The 24,861-nt window shown below is 42.1% G+C and overlaps 3 protein-coding genes across 3 annotated transcripts; 2 read left to right on the top strand and 1 right to left on the bottom strand.

The window, feature by feature from the left end:
* The first annotated feature begins 693 nt into the window (after positions 1–693).
* Positions 694–9,089, top strand: LOC110968346 (uncharacterized). Its single transcript, XM_022218205.2, has 4 exons — positions 694–1,024; positions 1,142–1,252; positions 6,957–7,104; positions 8,079–9,089. The coding sequence occupies exons 1-4, from the start codon at positions 730–732 to the stop codon at positions 8,557–8,559; spliced, it is 1,035 nt and encodes a 344-aa protein (XP_022073897.2). The 5' UTR covers positions 694–729; the 3' UTR covers positions 8,560–9,089.
* A 1,169-nt stretch (positions 9,090–10,258) lies between these two features.
* On the top strand, positions 10,259–17,583 carry nub1 (negative regulator of ubiquitin-like proteins 1). The gene is made up of 15 exons (XM_022218206.2): positions 10,259–10,482; positions 11,051–11,172; positions 11,865–12,032; positions 12,303–12,367; positions 12,439–12,503; positions 12,594–12,761; positions 13,495–13,583; positions 13,910–14,016; positions 14,213–14,399; positions 14,510–14,617; positions 15,872–16,024; positions 16,101–16,247; positions 16,360–16,440; positions 16,598–16,790; positions 17,074–17,583. The coding sequence occupies exons 2-15, from the start codon at positions 11,056–11,058 to the stop codon at positions 17,211–17,213; spliced, it is 1,788 nt and encodes a 595-aa protein (XP_022073898.2). The 5' UTR covers positions 10,259–10,482; positions 11,051–11,055; the 3' UTR covers positions 17,214–17,583.
* A 2,113-nt stretch (positions 17,584–19,696) lies between these two features.
* crygn2 (crystallin, gamma N2) lies at positions 19,697–24,753 on the bottom strand. The gene is made up of 5 exons (XM_022218204.2): positions 24,595–24,753; positions 22,926–23,017; positions 22,119–22,275; positions 21,293–21,438; positions 19,697–19,915 (listed from the first exon to the last, which is right to left on the bottom strand). Exons 1-5 carry the CDS (start codon positions 24,613–24,615, stop codon positions 19,780–19,782), a joined length of 552 nt encoding a protein of 183 aa, XP_022073896.1. The 5' UTR covers positions 24,616–24,753; the 3' UTR covers positions 19,697–19,779.
* Between the last annotated feature and the right edge of the window lie 108 nt (positions 24,754–24,861).

The raw sequence follows: 24,861 nt of genomic DNA, 5'->3' as shown, positions 1-24,861 counted from the left end.
TCTGAAGTGGAGGTCAGAAAGTTAGATTTAGAGTTTTACAGCAGAATAAACCGTTTTAAACCGTTTTAAAGTGGTTTAAAGTGGGTATGAGCTAAAATAAACTGATATAAACTGGTATAAAATGGTATAATCTAGTATAGGATTTAAACTGGTATAAACTGGTATTTTATAGTGTAATCTGATTTAAACCGGTATAGTCTGGTAGAAAGTAATGTAAACTAGAATAGAATAGAACAGATAACTTTATTTTCTGTTCATTCATTTTTTGCCACAACTGTTAAACAAAAATTAAAAACCACAATGAAACATTAAAAATATCTGATATAATATGATTTAAACTGGTATAATCTGGCTATAATCTAGTATAAACAGGTATAATCTGATTTAAACTGGAATAAAACTATTTAAATTGGTGTAATTTGGTAAAATGTATAATCTGGACATAATTTTATATAAACTGGTGTAATTTGGGCATAAACTGGTATAATCTAGTATAATATGGTATGATCTGGTTGTAATCTGATATAAACTGGTGCAATCTGGGTATAAACATATAAATTTGTATAATCTGTGTATAATCTGTGATAAACTGGTATAATCTGGTCTAATTTGGGTATAAATTGGTGTAATTTGAGTATAAACTGGTGTAATCTGGGAATAAACTGTGAGTTTCTCTGCTGCAGCCTCTCAGCTGAGTCTTCTTTTGGCTGCTAAATAATCTTCCCAACAATGGGGTGTGATTGTGTGAACAGAGAAGGTCGGTACTTTGTCCTCCACTGTTTACTCTTTAATCAAAGTGTTTGTTCACTTCCTGACCGACCAGGCAGCAGCACAAACGGCCTCTTTCATCAGCTCGTTCTCCTCACACCTGCAGCTGGATTCTTCTCACCTGGTCTGGATGCACCCGGCTGGATTTTAGCAGCAGGTTTTCACAGCCTCAGGGATAAGACACCTGCAGCAGGTGTTTCTGCTGCCAACAGGATGTCCTGCTGCTGCTGCGTGACGCCCAGACAGCTGCTGGATGGTAAACATTCGGCTTTATGAGCAGATCTGATGTTAGCGGAAGCAAAATACCAGTTTAGTCCTGAGTTCATGTCCTAGAGGAGTTCAGGTGTTCAGGTGAGTCTGTCTCCTGCTGCAGGGATCCAGGAGGAGGACCAGGAGCAGATGGAGGTGTCGGTTCTGAGGGAACTATACCGGAGCTGCAGAGAGGCTCAGAGGATCCACCCTCAGGTGCTGCTACTCCGGACAGGTGAGCTCTGAGGATCCACTAGTGGTTCCTCTGGTGTTCTATATCTGTTCTATGGTTCCTCTGGTGTTCTATATCTGTTCTATGGTTCCTCTGGTGTTCTATATCTGCTCTGTGGTTCCTCTGGTGTTCTATATCTGCTCTGTGGTTCCTCTGGTGTTCTATATCTGCTCTGTGGTTCCTCTGGTGTTCTATATCTGTTCTATGGTTCCTCTGGTGTTCTATATCTGTTCTATGGTTCCTCTGGTGTTCTATATCTGTTCTGTGGTTCCTCTAATGTTCTATATCTGCTCTATGGTTCCTCTGGTGTTCTATATCTGTTCTATGGTTCCTCTAATGTTCTATATCTGTTCTGTGGTTCCTCTAATGTTCTATATCTGCTCTATGGTTCCTCTGGTGTTCTATATCTGTTCTATGGTTCCTCTGGTGTTCTATATCTGTTCTATGGTTCCTCTAATGTTCTATATCTGTTCTATGGTTCCTCTGGTGTTCTAGATCTGCTCTATGGTTCCTCTGGTGTTCTATATCTGCTCTATGGTTCCTCTAGTGTTCTATATCTGCTCTATGGTTCCTCTGGTGTTCTATATCTGTTCTATGGTTCCTCTGGTGTTCTATATCTGCTCTATGGTTCCTCTAGTGTTCTAGATCTGCTCTATGGTTCCTCTGGTGTTCTAGATCTGCTCTATGGTTCCTCTGGTGTTCTATATCTGCTCTATGGTTCCTCTGGTGTTCTATATCTGCTCTATGGTTCCTCTGGTGTTCTATATCTGTTCTATGGTTCCTCTGGTGTTCTATATCTGCTCTATGGTTCCTCTGGTGTTCTATATCTGTTCTATGGTTCCTCTCGTGTTCTATATCTGTTCTATGGTTCCTCTCGTGTTCTATATCTGCTCTATGGTTCCTCTAGTGTTCTAGATCTGCTCTATGGTTCCTCTGGTGTTCTATATCTGTTCTATGGTTCCTCTGGTGTTCTATATCTGCTCTATGGTTCCTCTGGTGTTCTATATCTGCTCTATGGTTCCTCTAGTGTTCTAGATCTGTTCTATGGTTCCTCTAGTGTTCTATATCTGTTCTATGGTTCCTCTCGTGTTCTATATCTGTTCTATGGTTCCTCTGGTGTTCTATATCTGTTCTGTGGTTCCTCTAGTGTTCTATATCTGCTCTGTGGTTCCTCTAGTGTTCTATATCTGTTCTATGGTTCCTCTGGTGTTCTATATCTGTTCTATGGTTCCTCTGGTGTTCTATATCTGTTCTGTGGTTCCTCTGGTGTTCTAGATCTGTTCTATGGTTCCTCTGGTGTTCTAGATCTGCTCTATGGTTCCTCTAGTGTTCTATATCTGTTATATGGTTCCTCTGGTGTTCTATATCTGTTCTATGGTTCCTCTGGTGTTCTATATCTGTTCTGTGGTTCCTCTGGTGTTCTATATCTGTTCTATGGTTCCTCTGGTGTTCTAGATCTGCTCTATGGTTCCTCTAGTGTTCTATATCTGTTCTATGGTTCCTCTCGTGTTCTATATCTGCTCTATGGTTCCTCTGGTGTTCTATATCTGCTCTATGGTTCCTCTAGTGTTCTATATCTGCTCTATGGTTCCTCTAGTGTTCTATATCTGCTCTATGGTTCCTCTGGTGTTCTATGGTTCCTCTAATGTTCTATATCTGCTCTACGGTTCCTCTAATGTTCTATATCTGCTCTGTGGTTCCTCTAGTGTTCTATATCTGCTCTACGGTTCCTCTGGTGTTCTATATCTGTTCTACGGTTCCTCTGGTGTTCTATATCTGTTCTGTGGTTCCTCTGGTGTTCTATATCTGTTCTATGGTTCCTCTAATGTTCTATACCTGTTCTATGGTTCCTCTAATGTTCTATATCTGTTCTATGGTTCCTCTAATGTTCTATATCTTTTCTATGGTTCCTCTAGTGTTCTATACCTGTTCTATGGTTCCTCTGGTGTTCTATATCTGTTCTATGGTTCCTCTGGTGTTCTATACCTGTTCTATGGTTCCTCTAATGTTCTATATCTGTTCTATGGTTCCTCTAATGTTCTATATCTGTTCTATGGTTCCTCTAATGTTCTATATCTTTTCTATGGTTCCTCTAGTGTTCTATACCTGTTCTATGGTTCCTCTGGTGTTCTATATCTGTTCTATGGTTCCTCTGGTGTTCTATACCTGTTCTATGGTTCCTCTAATGTTCTATATCTGCTCTGTGGTTCCTCTGGTGTTCTATATCTGCTCTGTGGTTCCTCTGGTGTTCTATATCTGTTCTATGGTTCCTCTGGTGTTCTATATCTGTTCTATGGTTCCTCTGGTGTTCTATATCTGCTCTATGGTTCCTCTAGTGTTCTATATCTGTTCTATGGTTCCTCTAGTGTTCTATACCTGTTCTATGGTTCCTCTAATGTTCTATATCTGCTCTGTGGTTCCTCTGGTGTTCTATATCTGCTCTGTGGTTCCTCTGGTGTTCTATATCTGTTCTATGGTTCCTCTCGTGTTCTATATCTGCTCTATGGTTCCTCTGGTGTTCTATATCTGCTCTATGGTTCCTCTAGTGTTCTATATCTGCTCTACGGTTCCTCTGGTGTTCTATATCTGTTCTATGGTTCCTCTGGTGTTCTATATCTGTTCTGTGGTTCCTCTGGTGTTCTATATCTGCTCTATGGTTCCTCTAATGTTCTATATCTGTTCTATGGTTCCTCTAATGTTCTATACCTGTTCTATGGTTCCTCTAATGTTCTATATCTGTTCTATGGTTCCTCTAATGTTCTATATCTTTTCTATGGTTCCTCTAGTGTTCTATACCTGTTCTATGGTTCCTCTAATGTTCTATACCTGTTCTATGGTTCCTCTAATGTTCTATATCTGTTCTATGGTTCCTCTAGTGTTCTATACCTGTTCTATGGTTCCTCTAATGTTCTATATCTGCTCTGTGGTTCCTCTGGTGTTCTATATCTGTTCTATGGTTCCTCTAATGTTCTATACCTGTTCTATGGTTCCTCTAGTGTTCTATACCTGTTCTATGGTTCCTCTAATGTTCTATATCTGCTCTGTGGTTCCTCTGGTGTTCTATATCTGTTCTATGGTTCCTCTAATGTTCTATATCTGTTCTATGGTTCCTCTAGTGTTCTATACCTGTTCTATGGTTCCTCTAATGTTCTATATCTGCTCTGTGGTTCCTCTGGTGTTCTATATCTGCTCTGTGGTTCCTCTGGTGTTCTATACCTGTTCTATGGTTCCTCTGGTGTTCTATATCTGCTCTGCGGTTCCTCTAATGTTCTATACCTGTTCTATGGTTCCTCTGGTGTTCTATACCTGTTCTATGGTTCCTCTAATGTTCTATATCTGTTCTATGGTTCCTCTAATGTTCTATATCTGTTCTATGGTTCCTCTAATGTTCTATACCTGTTCTATGGTTCCTCTGGTGTTCTATACCTGTTCTATGGTTCCTCTAATGTTCTATATCTGCTCTGCGGTTCCTCTAATGTTCTATACCTGTTCTATGGTTCCTCTGGTGTTCTATATCTGCTCTGCGGTTCCTCTAATGTTCTATATCTGTTCTATGGTTCCTCTGGTGTTCTATATCTGTTCTATGGTTCCTCTAATGTTCTATACCTGTTCTATGGTTCCTCTGGTGTTCTATACCTGTTCTATGGTTCCTCTAATGTTCTATATCTGCTCTGTGGTTCCTCTGGTGTTCTATATCTGTTCTATGGTTCCTCTAATGTTCTATACCTGTTCTATGGTTCCTCTAGTGTTCTATACCTGTTCTATGGTTCCTCTAATGTTCTATATCTGCTCTGTGGTTCCTCTGGTGTTCTATATCTGTTCTATGGTTCCTCTAATGTTCTATATCTGTTCTATGGTTCCTCTAGTGTTCTATACCTGTTCTATGGTTCCTCTAATGTTCTATATCTGCTCTGTGGTTCCTCTGGTGTTCTATATCTGCTCTGTGGTTCCTCTGGTGTTCTATATCTGTTCTATGGTTCCTCTGGTGTTCTATATCTGCTCTATGGTTCCTCTAGTGTTCTATATCTGTTCTATGGTTCCTCTAGTGTTCTATATCTGCTCTGTGGTTCCTCTGGTGTTCTATATCTGCTCTGTGGTTCCTCTGGTGTTCTATACCTGTTCTATGGTTCCTCTGGTGTTCTATATCTGCTCTGCGGTTCCTCTAATGTTCTATACCTGTTCTATGGTTCCTCTGGTGTTCTATACCTGTTCTATGGTTCCTCTAATGTTCTATATCTGTTCTATGGTTCCTCTAATGTTCTATACCTGTTCTATGGTTCCTCTGGTGTTCTATACCTGTTCTATGGTTCCTCTAATGTTCTATATCTGCTCTGCGGTTCCTCTAATGTTCTATACCTGTTCTATGGTTCCTCTGGTGTTCTATATCTGCTCTGTGGTTCCTCTGGTGTTCTATATCTGCTCTGTGGTTCCTCTGGTGTTCTATATCTGCTCTGTGGTTCCTCTGGTGTTCTATATCTGTTCTATGGTTCCTCTGGTGTTCTATATCTGCTCTGTGGTTCCTCTAATGTTCTATATCTGTTCTATGGTTCCTCTGGTGTTCTATACCTGTTCTATGGTTCCTCTAATGTTCTATATCTGCTCTGCGGTTCCTCTAATGTTCTATACCTGTTCTATGGTTCCTCTGGTGTTCTATATCTGCTCTGTGGTTCCTCTGGTGTTCTATATCTGCTCTGTGGTTCCTCTGGTGTTCTATATCTGCTCTGTGGTTCCTCTGGTGTTCTATATCTGCTCTGTGGTTCCTCTGGTGTTCTATATCTGCTCTGTGGTTCCTCTGGTGTTCTATATCTGCTCTGTGGTTCCTCTGGTGTTCTATATCTGTTCTATGGTTCCTCTGGTGTTCTATATCTGCTCTGCGGTTCCTCTAATGTTCTATACCTGTTCTATGGTTCCTCTGGTGTTCTATATCTGCTCTGCGGTTCCTCTAATGTTCTATACCTGTTCTATGGTTCCTCTGGTGTTCTATATCTGTTCTATGGTTCCTCTGGTGTTCTATATCTGCTCTGCGGTTCCTCTAATGTTCTATACCTGTTCTATGGTTCCTCTGGTGTTCTATATCTGCTCTGCGGTTCCTCTAATGTTCTATACCTGTTCTATGGTTCCTCTGGTGTTCTATATCTGCTCTGTGGTTCCTCTGGTGTTCTATACCTGTTCTATGGTTCCTCTGGTGTTCTATATCTGCTCTGCGGTTCCTCTAATGTTCTATACCTGTTCTATGGTTCCTCTAATGTTCTATATCTGTTCTATGGTTCCTCTAATGTTCTATATCTGTTCTATGGTTCCTCTGGTGTTCTATACCTGTTCTATGGTTCCTCTGGTGTTCTATACCTGTTCTATGGTTCCTCTGGTGTTCTATATCTGCTCTGCGGTTCCTCTAATGTTCTATATCTGTTCTATGGTTCCTCTAATGTTCTATATCTGTTCTATGGTTCCTCTAATGTTCTATACCTGTTCTATGGTTCCTCTGGTGTTCTATACCTGTTCTATGGTTCCTCTAATGTTCTATATCTGCTCTGCGGTTCCTCTAATGTTCTATACCTGTTCTATGGTTCCTCTGGTGTTCTATATCTGCTCTGCGGTTCCTCTAATGTTCTATATCTGCTCTATGGTTCCTCTGGTGTTCTATATCTGATTTTTTTTTCATGGTTCTACAACCTTCCAGACTCAGATTCAGTTTTTTTGCTTTCAGTCTCTGAAGACGTCGTCACCGTTCCTCAGGGTATGACGTTACCGTGGGAACCAACCAGCACCTCTGACCTCGACCTGACCTTTGACCCCTGGCACGTCCACCTGGACCTGCACCGACGCTGCAGCCCCGGAGGAACCAGAACCAGCAGGTGGGACACGTCTACCTGTGGTTCCCGTTGTTGGTTTTTCTCTGATGAGTTTTAGACCTACAGAACCTGCAGAACATCGTCCAGACCGGGTTCTAGTAGTTCTACTCATGTTTTATTTATTTATTGACTTTTAAAGAATCTGGGATATTTAGTTGTAATTCTGAACACATTTAAAGTTATTTGTGATGTGTTTTTTGTCGTTTCAAGTAGTTTTGGGCATGTTTTATGTCATCGTGGACATTTATTGTTATTTGAGATGAATTTGAAGTCGCTGTAGATTTTCTGTTGGAACAAATTCAAAGTCCAGAGTCCTTTGACTGGTTTTATAGTTTGAAAATGTGGGAAAAATAAATATTTTCAGTGAAAACTTCCACGTTTTTAACAGTTTGGGGAAATTTTTGAACATTTTTGGTGGAAAAAAAAAAGAAATGATAAAAAAAAGCTTTCTTTAAGAACATTCAGAAATTTTATATTATCATATTAGAAGTTTTACTGATATATATATATATATATATATGTGTGTAATAACTTTAGATATTTCTAGGATTTTTTTAGATTTGTTAATTTTTTGAAAATATATTTTTTTAAATTTATACTTCTTGCCAAATTTGGGGATTTAAAAAAAATGAAACTTTTAAGAGAAGCTTTTAATAATTAATTTGCTTCCTGAAGATTTTGAAAATTTTTTATAAATTTGGGGAATTTTTTGCTGAATTTTTGGATTTTTTTTTTTCAGACAAGGGAACAATTTTTTTGGTGCCACAAATGAGGACAGCAGGAGGGTTAAAGTCACTAACAATGTCAATAAAAGTCCAAAACAGCAGAAATCTGTCCAGAATGACATGGAATCTGTGACACACGAGCTGAACTTTAACGTAATGCTGAACACGTTTCTCTGATGCTCTCCAGAATCTGTTCTCGCTCCGTCTTTGTGCTGCTTCGTTTCTGAACAGAAATCTGTTTTTTCTCTGCAGGCGTTCGGAGTCTGGAGACAGAAACGTGTCGCTGGGTTCAGGTTCTCATCAGTGCGCCAGAGAAACGTCGCTCTGCGGTTCGTCCGGCAGCTCCAGAGACGACCGCCTCGAAGCCGGTCTGGACTCTGACGGATCTGGAGAGGAGCTGCATCCAGACCTGCTGCAACTCCAGGCCCGCCAGGAGGAGCGGCTCCAGGCCCGCCAGGAGGAGCGGCTCCAGGCCCGCCAGGAGGAGCGGCTCCAGACCCGCCAGGAGGAGCGGCTCCAGACCCGCCAGGAGGAGCGGCTCCAGACCCGCCAGGAGGAGCGGCTCCAGACCCGCCAGGAGGAGCGGCTCCAGACCCGCCAGGAGGAGCGGCTCCAGACCCACCAGCAGAACAGCAGCAGGTCCAGGAGGCTCCTCAGCTTCCCCTTCCCCAGCAGGAGGACGCCCAGGATCTCTGAGGCCGCCCGCAGGCTCGGCATGTACTCATCCTTCTGACAAACTTTACATATTCCGTGTTATTCTGGACTTTTTTTTGTCATTCTGGACAGACTTTACGTAATTTTGCACTTTTATTGGTACTTACAATGACTTTTAATGACTCTTGGACATTTAGTTGTAATTCTGAACACATTTAAAGTCATGTTTGATGTTTCGTTTTTTGGTTTTTTTTGCATTTTTAAGTCATTTCGGACATGTTTTGAGTGATTTTTTTTTTTTTTGAACCACTTTTGAGTCATTCCAAACAGGTTTCAAATAAATGTAAACATATTTTAAGGTATTTTGGATATTTTTTTTGTAATGACATTCTTTGAGTCATTCTTGACACATTTCAAGGCATTTCCTACTTATTTCATGTAGTTTTGGACAGTACTTGCACAATAAGACACTGTCTTGTGTCCACTTGCGGCGACATTTCAAAGTAGTTGCAGATAATAAATTGTAATTCTGAACAAATTTAAAGTCATTTTTGATATTTTCCAGTAATTTTGAACCATTTTTGAGTAATTCCAAACAGGTTTAAATAAATTTCAAGTCATGTTTTTGTATATTCCATGTCATTTTGGACTTTTTAGAGTCATTCTGGACAAATTTTAAATAATTTTGGACTTTTACTGACATTTTTAATGACTTTTAAGGAATGTAGGATATTTTGTTTTTAATTCTGAACACATTTAAAGCCATTTTTGACATTTTTTTTTGTATTTTTTAAAATTCATTTTGGACATGTTTTGAACCATTTTAAAGTAATTCCCAACAGGTTTCAAATAAATGAAGACACGTTTTAAGGTATTTTTAAATTATTTTTTGTAAAAACAGCTCATATTAAAGAATAATTTCGTTTACATCAAGTTCTACTCATTTTCTAAATACAGTGCTTTTATCAAATGTTCAACGCAGCTTTATTTTATCACTTTGGGTATTTTTTTCATTTCTATTTTTGGGTATTTTATTTTATCATGTTTTTTCTATTTTATTGTTTAAATGTTTTATTTTAATTTATTTACATTTTAAATTTTATGATTCGCTTATTTTATTTTTCACATTTGCTATTTATTTTTGTTTTATCACTTTTGGTATTTTATTTAGTTGTCTTTTACCACATTTTGTGTTTCGTTTTTGTTTAATCATTTTGGAAATGTATTCTTATTTTACTTTGCCAATCTGTCTGTGTGTGTTTTGTTTTTTTTGCATTTCATTTAATATAATTTAATTTTAGGATATTTGGTATTTTGTTTTATTCCATCATTTGGTACTATTGGATCACTTTGGGTTTTCTATTTTATTTTATTTTGTGGCTTTTTACAATCATTTTTTGGCTGTTTATGTTCTATGATCACATTTGGTATTTTGTTTGGTTTTATCCCTTTGGATATTTGATTTTGCTTTATTTGGTATGTCAAAGTAAATTGTTTTTATTTTAGCACAATTTATTTTATTTTATCACTTTGGAGATTACATTTTTATTTAAGCAGTTTGGGTTTTCATATTATTTATTTTGTTTTATCACTTTTGCTGTTTATTTTATTTTTATGTGGAATTCTTGTTTGAAAAGTTGTGCTCATAGAGAAACGCATAACTTTGGTCCTCGTAAGGCGCCGTAGCCTATCAAAGATCGTCTATCTCAGGAAGATAGACATATACACTCCTGCTCAATGACGTATATGTAGAGCTCTATATATACACGTCATTGCTCCTGCTGCTCTCTGACGGACCGCAGCTTCCGCCTGTTCTCAGCGGACGGAGGTGACGTCGTTGGGATCCGAAAACGCGCTCGGAGTGAGCATCTGCTGCGTCACCACCTCCTCCCAGAAACGACAGATTCGTAAAAACAACATCATCATCCAGCGGAGCGTTAGCAGACATTTAACCGATATATAAACCGCAGAGCCGCCGGTCACCGGGACCTCTGATACCGAGGTAAGTCACAGGAACACTTCCCGCCGATAGGGACTAATGACAGGCTGGGGTCGGAGCATTTAGTGGCTGTTTGTAGCTAGGGTTAGCTAGCTGCTAGCTGGAGTCAGCTGGAGTCAATCCAGTTAATTCACCAAATGACTCGTTTAATTTCAACCAGCAGCTTCTAGCAAACATATGGAAGTTGTTTAAGTTTTCAGAGCCGTAGAGAAAACTTTATGAAGTTTCAAGTTTTCTAAACCAGATGTTTTCTGCACGTCCTGCTCGAAGAAACTGAAACCTACATTTCCCGCAATGCAACTGGGCAGAATGTAAAAATATCCAAAATGACTTTAAATTTGTTCAGAACTACCACAAATATCCAAGAGCCCTTTAAAGTAAATAACAATGTCACGAAAAGGCCAAAATAACAGAAAATATGTCGATTTAAAAAAAATCTGTACAGAATGACATGGAATATGCAGAAAAATGACTTGAAACGTGTCAAGATTGACTCAGAAAATGTTAATATTACAAAAAATGTCCAAAATGCCTTAAAATATGTATCAATTTATTTGAAACTTGTTTCCAGGGAGGATGGCGGAGCAGAACACGGAGGCGAAGCTGAAGAACCTGCTGAAGCAGGAGAAGATCTACCTGTGGAACCCTCCATACACCGATGACGACAACCAGCCGGGGCAGCAGCACATGCAGGTCAACAACAGCAACACAACAACAGCAACACCACTCAGCTGGTAGCGCCATCACTCTGAGGAAACAAACTCTTAATCTAAATATACATTCAAACAGACAAACTTAAAGATTTACAACAAAACAGACGAAAACATGAAAAAAAACAAACGTCATGATTTAATGGATGAAACTCATTAAATGTGAAATCAAGAATAAGCTTCTGCTCCAGCAGCTCTGACCACCTGGAACGTTTTATCCTAAAAGATCTTACTCATTTTACCCCACTGTGGGTCCATTTTACCCCACTGTGGGTCCATTTTACCCCACTGTGGGTCCATTTTACCCCACTGTGGGTCCATTTTACCCCACTGTGGGTCCATTTTACCCCACTGTGGGTCCATTTTAACCCACTGCGGATTCATTTTACCCCACTGCGGATTCATTTTACCCCACTGCGGATTCATTTTACCCCACTGCGGGTCCATTTTACCCCACTGTGGGTTCATTTTACCCCACTGCGGATTCATTTTACCCCACTGTGGGTTCCTTGTACCCCACTGTGGGTTCCTTGTACCCCACTGTGGGTTCCTTGTACCCCTCTGTGGGTTCCTTGTACCCCTCTGTGGGTTCCTTGTACCCCTCTGTGGGTTCATTTTACCCCACTGTGTGTTTTTCTTACCCCAGTGTCAGCTCATTTAAACTCTCTTTTTCAGGAGCTGGCCAATCGCTACGCTCCTCTGCTGGGTCTGTTGGCGCCGGAGGTCAGTGTTGCTCTGGAGTCGATCCGAGTTCTGGCGGTGAAGAGAGGGAAAGGAAACAAGATGTTCAGAGAGACCAACATGGCGACGCTGGAGCTGCTGCTGCCCCGAGACAGCAAGAAGGTACTCATTTTACCTCACTGTAGGTCCATTTTACCTCACTGTAGGCTCCTTTAACTCAATGTAGGATCTCGTTGTCTCATTTTGGTAGTTTAGTGTCTCATTTATGTTGTCTCATTTTTCTTGGTTTTGTCTCATTTTGGTTGTTTCTATCTCTCGTTTCCTTGATTTTTCTGGATTTTTGTTATTTTGGATTGTGTTGTTGCAGATTCAGTGGTGTGTCGACCTTAACAATGAAGGTTTGACTTAATGACAGCTGCAGTTTGTTTTCAGGATCCAAAGGCGAAGACGTACCTGGAGACGAGGCTGGACGTGTCGCTGCAGCAGCTGATGGACAGGTACGAAGGAGGCCATGTTTACTGCGTTTATTTCCACCACCCTGCTGAGCCTGATTGTGTTTCTGCTGCAGGATCGCCGAGGAGTTCGGCCTCAAACACGTCAAACTGATCCTCAACGGGAAAACTCTGTCTGCAGGTCAGTCCGGCCATAAGAACCGTCAGTGTCAGGAAACAGCAGAATGTCCTCGTTGTCCCTCACTGTGGAGGTGTTTTCCTGTGTTGTCAGACCAGCCTCTGGACCAGCAGGGCGTGAAGAACCACAGCAAGGTGATGGTGCTGAAGGTGAGCGACGCCGAGTGGAAGCAGCAGCTGACGGAGGACGAGGAGAAGAAGAAGAATCAGAACGAGAGCATCCAGAGAACCCAGAAAGGCTTCCAGATCCTGTCCGAGAGAGGTTCGACTCAAGCACTGTTAACCCTTGGAAACCCCAGCAGCATCTGGGTGTCACATTTTACCCCACTGTGGGCTCATTTTACCCCACTGTGGGCTCATTTTACCCCACTGTGGGTTCATTTTACCCCACTGTGGGTTCATTTAACCCACTGTGTGTTCATTTAACCCCACTGTGGGCTCATTTTACCCCACTGTGGGCTCATTTTACCCCACTGTGGGCTCATTTTACCCCACTGTGGGCTCATTTTACCCCACTGTGGGCTCATTTTACCCCACTGTGTGTTCATTTTACCCCACTGTGGGCTCATTTTACCCCACTGTGGGCTCATTTTACCCCACTGTGGGCTCATTTTACCCCACTGTGTGTTCATTTTACCCCACTGTGGGCTCATTTTACCCCACTGTGGGCTCATTTTACCCCACTGTGGGCTCATTTTACCCCACTGTGTGTTCATTTTACCCCACTGTGGGCTCATTTTACCCCACTGTGGGCTCATTTTACCCCACTGTGGGCTCATTTTACCCCACTGTGTGTTCATTTTACCCCACTGTGGGCTCATTTTACCCCACTGTGGGCTCATTTTACCCCACACTTCCAAAGAGTCCTTCAGCGTGTTTCGTGACAAAGACAGGTGTTAGAACCTGTTTTGTTTTTCTTTAATTCTAGGCTGTGGTTGAACGTGCTGTATGTTCATTGACTGTCTCAGCAGTGATGTTTCTCTCTGTGTGGTCAGACGGCAGCGAGGATCCGGACGCCACGCCTTTCCTGGAGATCGGCGACCAGAAGGGAAACCCGCTGAACATCCCTCACAAGGAGAAGAAGGTGGAGTGAGCATTAAAACACAGACCATTTACGTCATAGACTTCTCTTTTTGTGCAAAACCGCCAAAACTCCAGCAACACTTGTGGTTTCCAGCTGAATAACCTCACCTGTAAACATCAGAGCAGCAGCTTTAACGGCTTCAACTGCAGAACACACAAATGTAGAACCATCACTTACTTCATTTATTTGGATTGTCAGCTATCCTGTCCGCAAAATCCACTAAATCTAACTTGAAGATTGTGATATCTTAGCATGGTGGTGGTATCATCATGTTGAGTTAATGATGAGAACCTGTGGACTTTGCATTTGTTCTCTGCTGGATTCAGGCTCTGATCCTGGCCATGGGCTTCCATGAGAAAGGTCGCTCTCTGATGAAGAAGAAGCAGTACGAGAATGCTCTGTGCCACCTGCTGCAGGCCGACCAGCAGTTCAGGTAAGAACAATGCAGGAGAACCAGCAGGAGAACCAGCAGGAGAACCAGCAGGAGAACCAGTCTCCAGTTATCTGGAATGTGTTTTAGGCTTCATGTGGAACCAGACATGCCTCTCATGTTTAGTTAAAATGACCAGATGTAATAAAAGCCTGTCTAGAACGGAGCTCCGGGGTAATTGGACGTTGTGTGTCTCCAGCCAGTGTGGCTCCACCCTGCTGTCCTCGGTGGACAACTTTGCCGTCCTCCAGCTGGACATCGTGTGGTGCTACCGGGCCCTGGAGGCCCTCAGCTGCCTGGAGGACGGACGGAGCCGCCTGCAGAGGGCCGAGGAGTGTTTCCTCAAGTGTTACGGAGAACATCAGCAGAGACTGCTGAGGATCAAGGTGGGAGGAGCCAAGTACTACATGATAGTACACAGGAATACACGCAGTACTACAGGAAGAACTTTTCTACAGCACGTGTGTTACAGATGTGTGTGTGTGTGTGTGGTCAGGGTAACACAGGCAGAGAGGACGTTCTGTTCCTGCGGCTCTATCTGCTCCAGAGTCTCATGTTCTACATCGAGGGGGACGACCGTCAGGCCCGAGCGCAGCTGTCCAGAGTGAGTCCAGCAGAACCACTGCACAGGAACCACATGTTCTCCTTGTTCTGTATACAGCTGTAGAGGAACCACATGTTCTCCTGATTATGCATCAAGCTTCTGTGTTGTATGTTCCGTGTTGTATGTTCCATATTCTGTGTTGTATGTTCAATGTCCTGTGTTGTATGTTCCGTGTTGTATGTTCCATGTTCCATGTTGTATGTTCTGTGTTGTATGTTCCGTGTTGTATGTTCCGTGTTGTATGTTCCATGTTCCGTGTTGTATGTTCCGTGTTGTATGTTCCATGTTCTGTGTTGTATGTTCCATGTTCCGTGTTGTATGTTCCGTGTTGTATGTTCCATGTTCCGTGTTGTATGTTCCATGTTCCGTGTTGTATGTTCCATGTTCCGTGTTGTATGTTCCATGTTCCGTGTTGTATGTTCCATGTTCTGTGTTGTATGTTCCATGTTCTGTGTTGTATGTTCCATGTTCTGTGTTGTATGTTCATTGTCCTGTGTTGTATGTTCTGTGTTGTATGTTCCGTGTTGTATGTTGTATGTTCCGTGTTGTATGTTGTATGTTCCGTGTTGTATGTTCCATGTTCCGTGTTGTATGTTCCATGTTCCGTGTTGTATGTTCCATGTTCTGTGTTGTATGTTCCGTGTTGTATGTTCCATGTTCCGTGTTGTATGTTCCATGTTCTGTGTTGTATGTTCCATGTTCTGTGTTGTATGTTCCGTGTTCTGTGTTGTATGTTCTGTGTTGTATGTTCATTGTCCTGTGTTGTATGTTCTGTGTTGTATGTTCTGTGTTGTATGTTCCGTGTTGTATGTTGTATGTTCCGTGTTGTATGTTGTATGTTCCGTGTTATGTTCCATGTTCCGTGTTGTATGTTCCATGTTCCGTGTTGTATGTTCAATGTCCTGTGTTGTATGTTCAATGTCCTGTGTTGTATGTTCCGTGTCCTGTGTTGTATGTTCCGTGTTCTGTGTTGTATGTTCCGTGTTCTGTGTTGTATGTTCCGTGTTCTGTGTTGTATGTTCCGTGTTCTGTGTTGTATGTTCCGTGTTCTGTGTTGTATGTTCCATGTTCTGTGTTGTATGTTCATTGTCCTGTGTTGTATGTTCTGTGTTGTATGTTCCGTGTTGTATGTTCCATGTTCCGTGTTGTATGTTCCATGTTCTGTGTTGTATGTTCTGTGTTGTATGTTCCATGTTCTGTGTGTGTACTAACAGAGGACTGAGGTGTTCCGCTGTGCTTCTCCGTGTTCTCCAGGTGGAGTCTCTGTACAGCCGGCTGGTTCTGGACTCAGAGAAGATGGCTCAGCTGATGTCTCTGGGTTTCACCGACAGAGAAGCTCGACTGGGACTGAGAGCCTGTCAGGGAGACCTGCAGGAGGCCGCCATCCACATCAGCAACCGCAGACAGGTACGGCACACCTGGACCAGCACGCCTGGATATGCACGCCTGTGTGTTTGGTGTTTACTGGTTCTGTCTGCATCAGGAACAAGAGGATCTGAAGCAGAGGGAGAGGCAGCGGAGGAGAACCAGGATGGAGGCCATCTCCACGCTGTCAGAGCTGGGCTTCTCCAGGAGAGACGCTGCCAGAGCTCTGCATCACGCCAACGGAGACGTGGACAAAGCTTACGGAGTCAGTGACGTTGTCTAGCCCTCTGAGCTTCTGTCTTGGTTTAACTCGCTGCGCTCATGTTCTCTGTGGGGTCTCAGGGTTCTAGATGGACTTTGTTCTGTTGTGTTCTCAGATCCTCCATGACTCCAGTCAGGCTGCTCAGGCCTCCAACAACAACTCGGAGAGCGCGCTCAGTCCGGACAAGGTGCAGCAGGTAGGCCACGAGGAGGGGCGGGTTCCTACAGGGTTCCTACAGGGTTCTAACAGGGTTCTGACAGCATTCTCATAGTGATCTCACAGTATTTGATCCAGCTGTGTTCATCTAGATGTTTTAGTCCAGATGTTTAGTCCAAATGTTTGTGTCCCTCCAGCTGCTCTATCTGGGCTTTGAGCGTGACTCCTCTGAGGCGGCCCTCAGATTGACAGGTGGAGACGTCCAATCAGCAACTCAGCTGCTGCTGGACAACCAAGGCTTTGTCTCTGCAGAGCTGCTGAGTCCTCCATCCACCTCCAGCTCCTCCTCACCGTCCTCTGAGGAACCCAGCACCACCTCCACCAGCCCAGGTACCGCCACACAACACGTCTAAAACATGTCCATATTATGTCCACAACACGTCTAAAACAAATCTACACCACATCTACTGCATGTCTACGACCTATCTAAACATGTCTATAATACATCTATAACACGTGTAGAATTCTGCCAGTTGTTGTTTTTCCAGGTTGTGCTGCTGATAAATGCCATTTTCTTTGTGTTTGGAGCTCCAAATGTTGAAACAGACCAACAATCTGTTTGTTTGTTTCCTGCTGCCTGTAAACTGATGGAATTCTCGTGGTTTCTCCTCAGAGGACACAGAGCTGGTGAACGAGGTTCTGGAGGACATCTCTCATCACGAGGAGGACTACCTGGACCTGACGCTGGAGGAGGAGAGCGAACTCATCGCCGCCATGAAGACCTACCTGAGCCGAGAGTCGACGCTCAGCTAGAACCTGAAGGTCGGTCCCAGAACCACACAGAGCTCCATCTGGAGGTGTCCAGATGTTCACCAGTGCGGCTGTTTCAGCCACAAAGGGACGATCAACAGCAAAGTACCAAAGCATGAAGCAGCCTCACCTCACACGCGACCATTTCCTGATTCCACAGGCGTGTTCAGCAATAATTCAGTTCAGGGAAACTCGTGAAGCTGTGGAGAGGTTCAAACTGTTGGATCAGCTTTATTTTTCACCTCTGAATGGATTCGTGTTGTTTTCTAAATGAACTCTGCTCCATTTTTGATTTGTTGTTCTGACAGCTGTAAGCAAAGTTTTGTGTTTGTGTTTCCTGTTGACATGGAGCCAATAAAGAGGATGAAGGTTGTCTCTGACTCACTTTGTCTGAAAACTTCACGGAAATCTGGAGCAAACTTCTGACGTGTCGCAAAAAATCAAACAAAAACCCGAATTAGCTTTGTTTCCACTCAGCAGATGATTAACTAGCCTGTAGTTTCACCAGATGATGGCGCTAAGGGTAATACTAGCTGTGATATGGAAACAAAACCGGTTTCATTGGTTCAGGGGATCCCACATTATTCTTAAGATGTTCCTATCTGGAACCTTTAAACTGTAAATGGAAACAAAACTCCATTTTTGTTGGAACCAAAGTTTTCTCCAATCAGAACCAGTAGATTCTTCAATGTCTCCAGGATCATGCAGCTGATTTTACAAGTTTACGTTAAACCATTTGATCTGGCCCTGGTCTCATGTGGTCTAGATGTGAAAGAGAAGTTTTATCTTAGGGTTTAGGTTTAGCTTAGCCTAATGTTATCTTGATCTGGCTATGATTAGCATAACGCATAATGTTATCTTTTTTTGAGTGTGAAGTAGTGACTAATTTCTAGTCTAACTCAATAATTTGACATTTTATTCAGGCTAACATTACCTTGTTAAGCTAATGCAGCAGATAATGCTATTTTAATATGGTTAAAGTAGTGACCAATGTTTTTGTCAGGCTAACATAACAGCTTATGATTTCGACTGTTAGCAGGGTTAGGCTAATGTGGTGTAGCTAGAGTTATTTCTAGGCTAACAGAGCAGCCTATGTTTTCTTGTTTAGGCTAATGTAGCAGAAAATATCTTATTTAGGCTAAGGTAGCAGTTATCTCTCAGCCAACATAGCTAGCTTATGTTATTTTGTTTTGGGCGGATGTTGTCTTGATCTGACGATCATAAGCTTGTTTATGCGAATGTAGCATGTAATATTATCTTGAATCTCCCTTGAAATAGTGACAAGCATTATCTCTAGGCTAAGAGATCAGCTTATGATGGCGTATTTAGGCTAGTATAGCAGTGTACGCTATCTTGTTTAGGTTAAAATAGCATCTAAAGTAATTTCTATGCTAACATAGCAGCATATGTTACTGTGTTAAGGCTAATAAATACAGTGTACGTTATTGTCTTTAGGCTAGAAATATCTTGTTCTGACTCTCACCAGCTTATGTTTAGGCTAATGTATTATCTTTTTTTGGCTATAGAATACTGAGTAGCAGGTAATATTTCCTCTAGGCTATGAGAGCAGTGCATGATGACTTATTTGAACTAACATTGCAACTTATGTTATTCTGTTTAGGCTAATATTGCAGCTTTTGTTGTCTTGTTTAGGCTAATATTAGCTTGTTCTGCCTATAGCCACTGCTAAATGTTATCTGTAAGCTAAGGATCGGTTTATGATAATTTGTTTAGGCTAGCGTAGCAGTTTGTTATCTTATTTAATCTCAAGTAGGATCTAAAGTCATTTCTATCCTAACATAGCAACACGTGTTAACGTGTTAAGGATAATAAACACAGTGTATGTTATCGTGTTTAGGCTCGGAATATCTTGTTCTGGGTATAGTAGCGGCTAAATGTTATCTGTAGGCTAAGGGATCAGCTTATGCTATTTTGCTTAGGCTAATGTTACCTGGTTCTGGCTATTGTAACAGCTAAATGTTATCTATAGGCTAAGAGATCAGCTTATGCTATTTTGCTTAGGCTAATGTTACCTGGTTCTGGCTATTGTAACAGCTAAATGTTATCTATAGGCTAAGAGATCAGCTTATGCTATTTTGCTTAGGCTAATGTTACCTGGTTCTGGCTATTGTAGCGGCTAAATGTTATCTATAGGCTAAGAGATCAGCTTGTGATATCTTGTTTAGGCTAACGTAGCAGTTTATGCTATTGTGTTAAGGCTAATATTCAAGCTTATGCTATCTTGATCTGGCTATCGTTAGCTTATTTAGGCTAGTAAACACAATGCTGTCTTATTTTGTCGAAAAAATCCTGAATCTCTCCTGAAGTAGCAGCTAAGGTCATTTCTAGGCTAACATAGCGGATTGTAGTATCTTGTGTGAGTTAGCATCAGTTTGTTTGGGGCAGCGTAGCAGCTACGTTGTGAGCATGTCTTTTGTGAATGTGTGTTTTTGTCTGGGCACACAAAACAAGGCACACACAGAAAGTGTTTGATAAAAAACCTGTTTTCTTATGTTAGTCTGGCTTTATTTATTGTACATGATTACAGCGCCGGTAGAACAGAAGAGGTTTAGAAGTAGTTGACGACTCTGCGGATGGACTGGATGTTGGGGTTCTGGGCCTGCCACTCGTTGTGGCTGCAGTAGTCGCCACGCTCCACGATGTACATGCGACCGCGGAAGTTAGGCTCCTCGTACATCACCCAGCTGGAGAGGGAGGAAAGAGAAGGAGGGTTTAGATCAGATAACAGCAAATATCAGCTTCTTCTTTGGTCTGTAGAGTGTCAGAATTAAAAAAGATCTCAATCTCAAACCCATTAATGATCAAAATTGTTGAATAATTGTTGACAACTAATTGATCGATGGTTGCAGCTTTATTCAGCGATGCTCCATCTGATGGGACGAACATTAACGGTCAGTGATTCATCTTCTGAGGAACACAATTAATCCAACCAGCTGATGTTGAAACATCTGACAGTGCAGTGGAAAGTTTTATGTTCAGGAGGAGCTACAGGAAAATCAGTGATCAGGGTTCATCTTCTAGTGATGTTTAGATATTTCAGTCTGGACCAAAGGAGTGATGGACAGCTTGAATGAAGGACCTCACCATAAACGGTTCATCCTCTGTAAGTATGAATGTGCTCATTAAACATAGGGACGACTGGACATTTAGCTCAGGTGTCACCCAAAAAACCTGGGTTCATCCTCAGATGGGGATGAATGACTACATGAGACTCTAGTATGAAATGTTTTAGTCTGAACTAACAGTTTGAATGAAGTGTCAGAGTCAACAAAATCTAAAGGATTCATCCTCAGGGAGCGTGAAAGGAGTCAGTAAACCTAACCTCTGTGATCTCACGGCATGATGAGAACTTTCACCTCCTGGTAGAGCTACAGGAAGGACGTCAGCATTCATCCCCTGGAGACGATGAATGCTCGTACAAACTGAAGGAAAAGCCCCCCAGTAGCTGCTGAGATGTTTCAGACAGCTTAATGGTGTTCCTACATCTGTCAGTAAAGTCTGAAGGGCTCCTCCTCAGGGGAATTTAAAAGTTCCTATTAAACATCTAGACATTCTGAGCTTTAAATTGTAAATGTTCTTATTTATATGTTCTAAATGTCCTGATGAAGCCCCTGGTGGGTTTATTCTCTGGGGGGTGTGAACGCCTGTAGAGCTGCTGAGATACTTCAGTCTGAAATAAACATTTTCCTGATAGATGGATATTTCTAATGTACTTTACTGCTTGACTCTCGCTCCTTTACAGCCAGCCAATCAGATATTAGATGAGTTGGGGCTTGTTACCATGGTAACCAAGAAAATGGAGGTGTGGCTTCCAACGTGTTTGGAAAGAGTTACTTCAAACGCGTAGTTTCGGTGCCTAAGGCGGGGAGGGTAAATGCTGAAGGGTTGTTCCTCAGGGAGCAGGAATGACACGATGACAGTTTTCACCTTTAGTTTGTAGTGTTTCTCTAAGTGTTCTGATGGAGCCCCAAGAGGAAGGGGCACCATCTTTAGCGGGGTTCGTCCTCTGGGGAGAACGAACAGAACCAATAAGAGCTAAGTGAGTGGTGTACTGGACTCACGCTCCGTCTCCGTAGACCTTGACGGAGTTGATGCAGTTCTTGGAGAGTCCTCGGCTCTGCAGGAAGGGACAGTCGTCGCAGATCTCCACACACTGGCCGGAGAAGTTACAGCCCTCAAACAGCTCGATGCGGTAGTGCTCTCCATGCTGGAGGACAGACAACAACGTTAGCATCAACCGACAACCACTGTAGCACACCGTAGAAACCAAGCATCAGAACTGATGGAACCGCTGCATGTTCTACTGTTCTTCAGCTTAGCACGCAAAAAAAATCAACACATCCAAGTTTGTTGGATTTGTCCAAGAGACAAAACAAACAACTAAAACGTGATAGCAAATGAGAAAAACGAGTCAGAAAACAACAGAAATTAGACAAAACTCCCAAAAAGAGACAAAACGCAAGAACCGAGACACAAACAAGACAAAAAAACAACTGAAACAAGACAGAAAATGACCACAAGTAGTTAGAGTGAAACATGAACCACAGTGAAGAAAAATGAGTTTCGAGGGTTCAGATGGTTTCCAACTGGAGGAAATGACTCCACAACCAGCTAGCAGGTAAAAACTAAAGACTCTTTACTTCTTCTGTCTGTTTTTACTCAACAGAAGTCAAGGTTCCATTGAAAGTCTGAGTAAATTTGGGTTAAAAACTGGCTTTCACTTGATTATTATGTTCTAGTTTAATGGAAGATGATAGATTCATCCTCTGGGGATCAAGAAAAGTCCTCAAAAGGATTCTAAAATGTCTCGTGTTAAGCTACTCTTTTGGTTCATGGTGGGTTCATCCCCTGTGGACTGTGATTGTAGTGGAACTTGTTGGTTCTCACCATGCGGATGGGCTTACAGGAACCCATGTGGTCGTTGTGGGAGTTCCACCTCTGGAACTCGGGGTATTCGCCGTGCTCCAGGATGTACTGCTGACCCTTGAAGTCGGGATGGTCGAAGCAGATCCAGGCGCCGCTCTCCACACGGATGGAGTTCACCCTGGAAGCATCGACACGCTTTAGAAACACGCTTTAGGAACACGCTTTAGGAACATGCTTTTAGGAACACACCTTTAGGAACACGCTTTAGGAACATGCTTTTAGGAACACGCTTTCAGAAACCCTATGTCTAATTAATCCAAGTTTATTTTATTTTACAAATGAAGATATTTGTACACGAAAGCACAAGTAGAACTTCTAAAATATGCAGTTTTGATATTACCTCTATAATGATAATAATTGCATACTTTTACCTTTTAAATGCAAGATTTGACTAGTAACGGAGTACTTCTACCCTGTGGTATGAGTATTTATTTTAACTAGTAACAGAGTACTTCTACCCTGTGGTATGAGTATTTATTTTAACTAGTAACAGAGTACTTCTACCCTGTGGTATGAGTATTTATTTTAACTAGTAACAGAGTACTTCTACCCTGTGGTATGAGTATTTATTTTAACTAGTAACAGAGTACTTCTACCCTGTGGTATGAGTATTTATTTTAACTAGTAACAGAGTACTTCTACCCTGCGGTTTCAGTACTTGTTTTGACTAGTAACTGAGTACTTCTACATTGTGGTATGATTACTTCATCATCTCTGTGAATCTCTACTCCAGGTCTAGAACTTCTAGAAACATCCCTCTGGTTTCACCTGTTCATGAAGCCGCGGTCCTGGAAGTTGTCACAGTCTCCTCTGACCTCCAGCTTCCTGCCGGTGAAGCACTTCCCCTCATAGAAGGTGATCTGCAGGAGAAACCAAACGTCATCCAGCCGAACGTCACAGCTCACTGATCTTAGTTAATTCAGATTAGCTAGTATCTGGAATCATGACAAAGACTTCTGTTCAACTTCATGACCTCCAACCAGAGCTGATGTGAGAATGTTCTTCTTACACCACCTTTTAGTCGTAGGAGCTTCAGGAGAAACCAGCCGGACTTTTCTGGAAGACATTGCTTGAAACATCTTCCAGAGACGTCCAGCTGGTTTCTACTGAAGCTCCTATGATCAGCATGGCACCATGACAAAGACTAATGTTCTACTTAATGACCTCCAATCAGAACTCATCTGTTAATAACAAACTGGGTTCTACTATCAGAGTTCTTTATCTCTGTGATCATGTGACTTTGTGGTCTAAACCATCTATTTATTGACTGAAGCTACAACTTCTACCTGCTGTATTTTATCTGATCAATAAGTTGATTATTGATTAATGCCACAATTATTTACATTTAATTAAAAAAATGCTAAAATGCTAGCATAACTAGCTTCCTGCCACAAAATGTCTGACTGCAGAGAGGAACACGATCTGGTGGAGGTTCTTAACCGTTAACCCAGCAAGTGGAGGCAGATGTCTGCCTCACTGAGCCTGGTTCTGCCGAACGGGTTCTTGAATTTTCTGTTGGTAACTTAGTCAGGTCTTAACTTTAATCTATTAAATTATTCAGATACAGTTACATAACTAATTACACTGTAGGGCGTTTAATAGATCCACTTTTCACACAGAACAGCAAAGGTTCTAACTGGAACCATAATGAGTTTTGTTGTTTTGATGCCGCAGTGGAACCATTTTTATTCTACAAAGAACCTTCTTTAAAGAACCATTTCTTCAAACATTTCTCTAAAGAACAAGGAAAGATACATCATAAATGGTTCCTATCGGCACCATAAATGGTTCTTTAAGGAAACACTTCCCCGGCAGCTGTTTGTAGACCTCCTCGGTTCTCGTTTATAAGTCAGATGTAAGGATTTGCAGCATTTCTGGATTCCTTCCATCAGAACACGTTGATATTTTAAGTTCTGGACTGCTGGTCAGACAGAACACGTTAGCGGCTGGACGGACGTCATAGTTTTCTAGAAAATAATCTGCAGATCCATTTAAGAACCTGTAGTACTTCATAGAACCATCCCACAGATGTTCTTCAGTTAGTAAACCATTAGAACCATTCCTTTAATTATTCTTCTCTACTGGATGTGTACATTTGTTCAAATCATCAGCAGTGGGAAGAGAAGCAGACTTCATCCACTGGTGATGAAGCAACGTGATCAGGAACTGGACTCGTGTTTGTTTGAATCTGATTTTGTTTCTTTTATCTCCGTTTTTGGTCTCCACCAACTAGCAGGTAAACGAGGAAACTTTAAAGAAGAGAGTCGCTTTATGTTTGATTTGTTCTTCTGCTGCATGTCAAAAGTGGAGCTAAATCATCAGACTAGAACAAACACAGGACTAGAACCTATGTTTGGACCTGAACCCGCGGTTCTGTCGCTCTGTTTCCTTTAGTCGATCTGAGGAGGCTGCTGGTGGTCCAGGTGTGCTCACTCACCTTTCCAGAGTACTGCGACATTGTTGCCCACTGGATGTCGTCCAACCTGCCAGACAAGCGAACACACAGCGTAGCAGAGAGAAAGTTGGACCGTCCAATTTATAGTCCAGCACCGCCGGCCGGACAAAAGAGCAGCTTTAAAGGATTCTGCTGCCTCGACGCTTCCCTTCATTTGGGAGTCTGGGGGTCTGGAGGTCTGCTGATTCTGCTTTGTGGGTCTGTTAGTGTGTGTTACTGTGTGTGTGTGTATGTGTGTATTGTCAATAG

Source organism: Acanthochromis polyacanthus, chromosome 20 (genome assembly GCF_021347895.1).
Source record: "Acanthochromis polyacanthus isolate Apoly-LR-REF ecotype Palm Island chromosome 20, KAUST_Apoly_ChrSc, whole genome shotgun sequence".
NCBI lineage: Eukaryota > Metazoa > Chordata > Actinopteri > Pomacentridae > Acanthochromis > Acanthochromis polyacanthus.
The sequence above is the reverse complement of the archived record's forward strand: the minus strand, read 5'-3'. Positions and strand labels throughout refer to the sequence as shown.

What these genes read in the sequence shown, in the direction of transcription:
- LOC110968346 (XM_022218205.2), top strand. Translation starts at nt 730, where the DNA reads ATGGGGTGTGATTGTGTGAACAGAGAAGGTCGGTACTTTGTCCTCCAC. An exon ending in GCCCAGACAGCTGCTGGATG is followed by an intron (nt 1,025 to 1,141) that starts GTAAACATTCGG and finishes CTCCTGCTGCAG; the next exon opens with GGATCCAGGAGGAGGACCAG. An exon ending in GGAGGAACCAGAACCAGCAG is followed by an intron (nt 7,105 to 8,078) that starts GTGGGACACGTC and finishes TTTTCTCTGCAG; the next exon opens with GCGTTCGGAGTCTGGAGACA.
- crygn2 (XM_022218204.2), bottom strand. Translation starts at nt 24,615, where the DNA reads ATGTCGCAGTACTCTGGAAAG. An exon ending in GACCGCGGCTTCATGAACAG is followed by an intron (nt 22,276 to 22,925) that starts GTGAAACCAGAG and finishes CGATGCTTCCAG; the next exon opens with GGTGAACTCCATCCGTGTGG. An exon ending in AAGGTCTACGGAGACGGAGC is followed by an intron (nt 19,916 to 21,292) that starts GTGAGTCCAGTA and finishes CTCCCTCTCCAG; the next exon opens with CTGGGTGATGTACGAGGAGC.
- nub1 (XM_022218206.2), top strand. Translation starts at nt 11,056, where the DNA reads ATGGCGGAGCAGAACACGGAGGCGAAGCTGAAGAACCTGCTGAAGCAG. An exon ending in TCCCTCACAAGGAGAAGAAG is followed by an intron (nt 13,584 to 13,909) that starts GTGGAGTGAGCA and finishes TGCTGGATTCAG; the next exon opens with GCTCTGATCCTGGCCATGGG. An exon ending in ACGTGGACAAAGCTTACGGA is followed by an intron (nt 16,248 to 16,359) that starts GTCAGTGACGTT and finishes TTGTGTTCTCAG; the next exon opens with ATCCTCCATGACTCCAGTCA.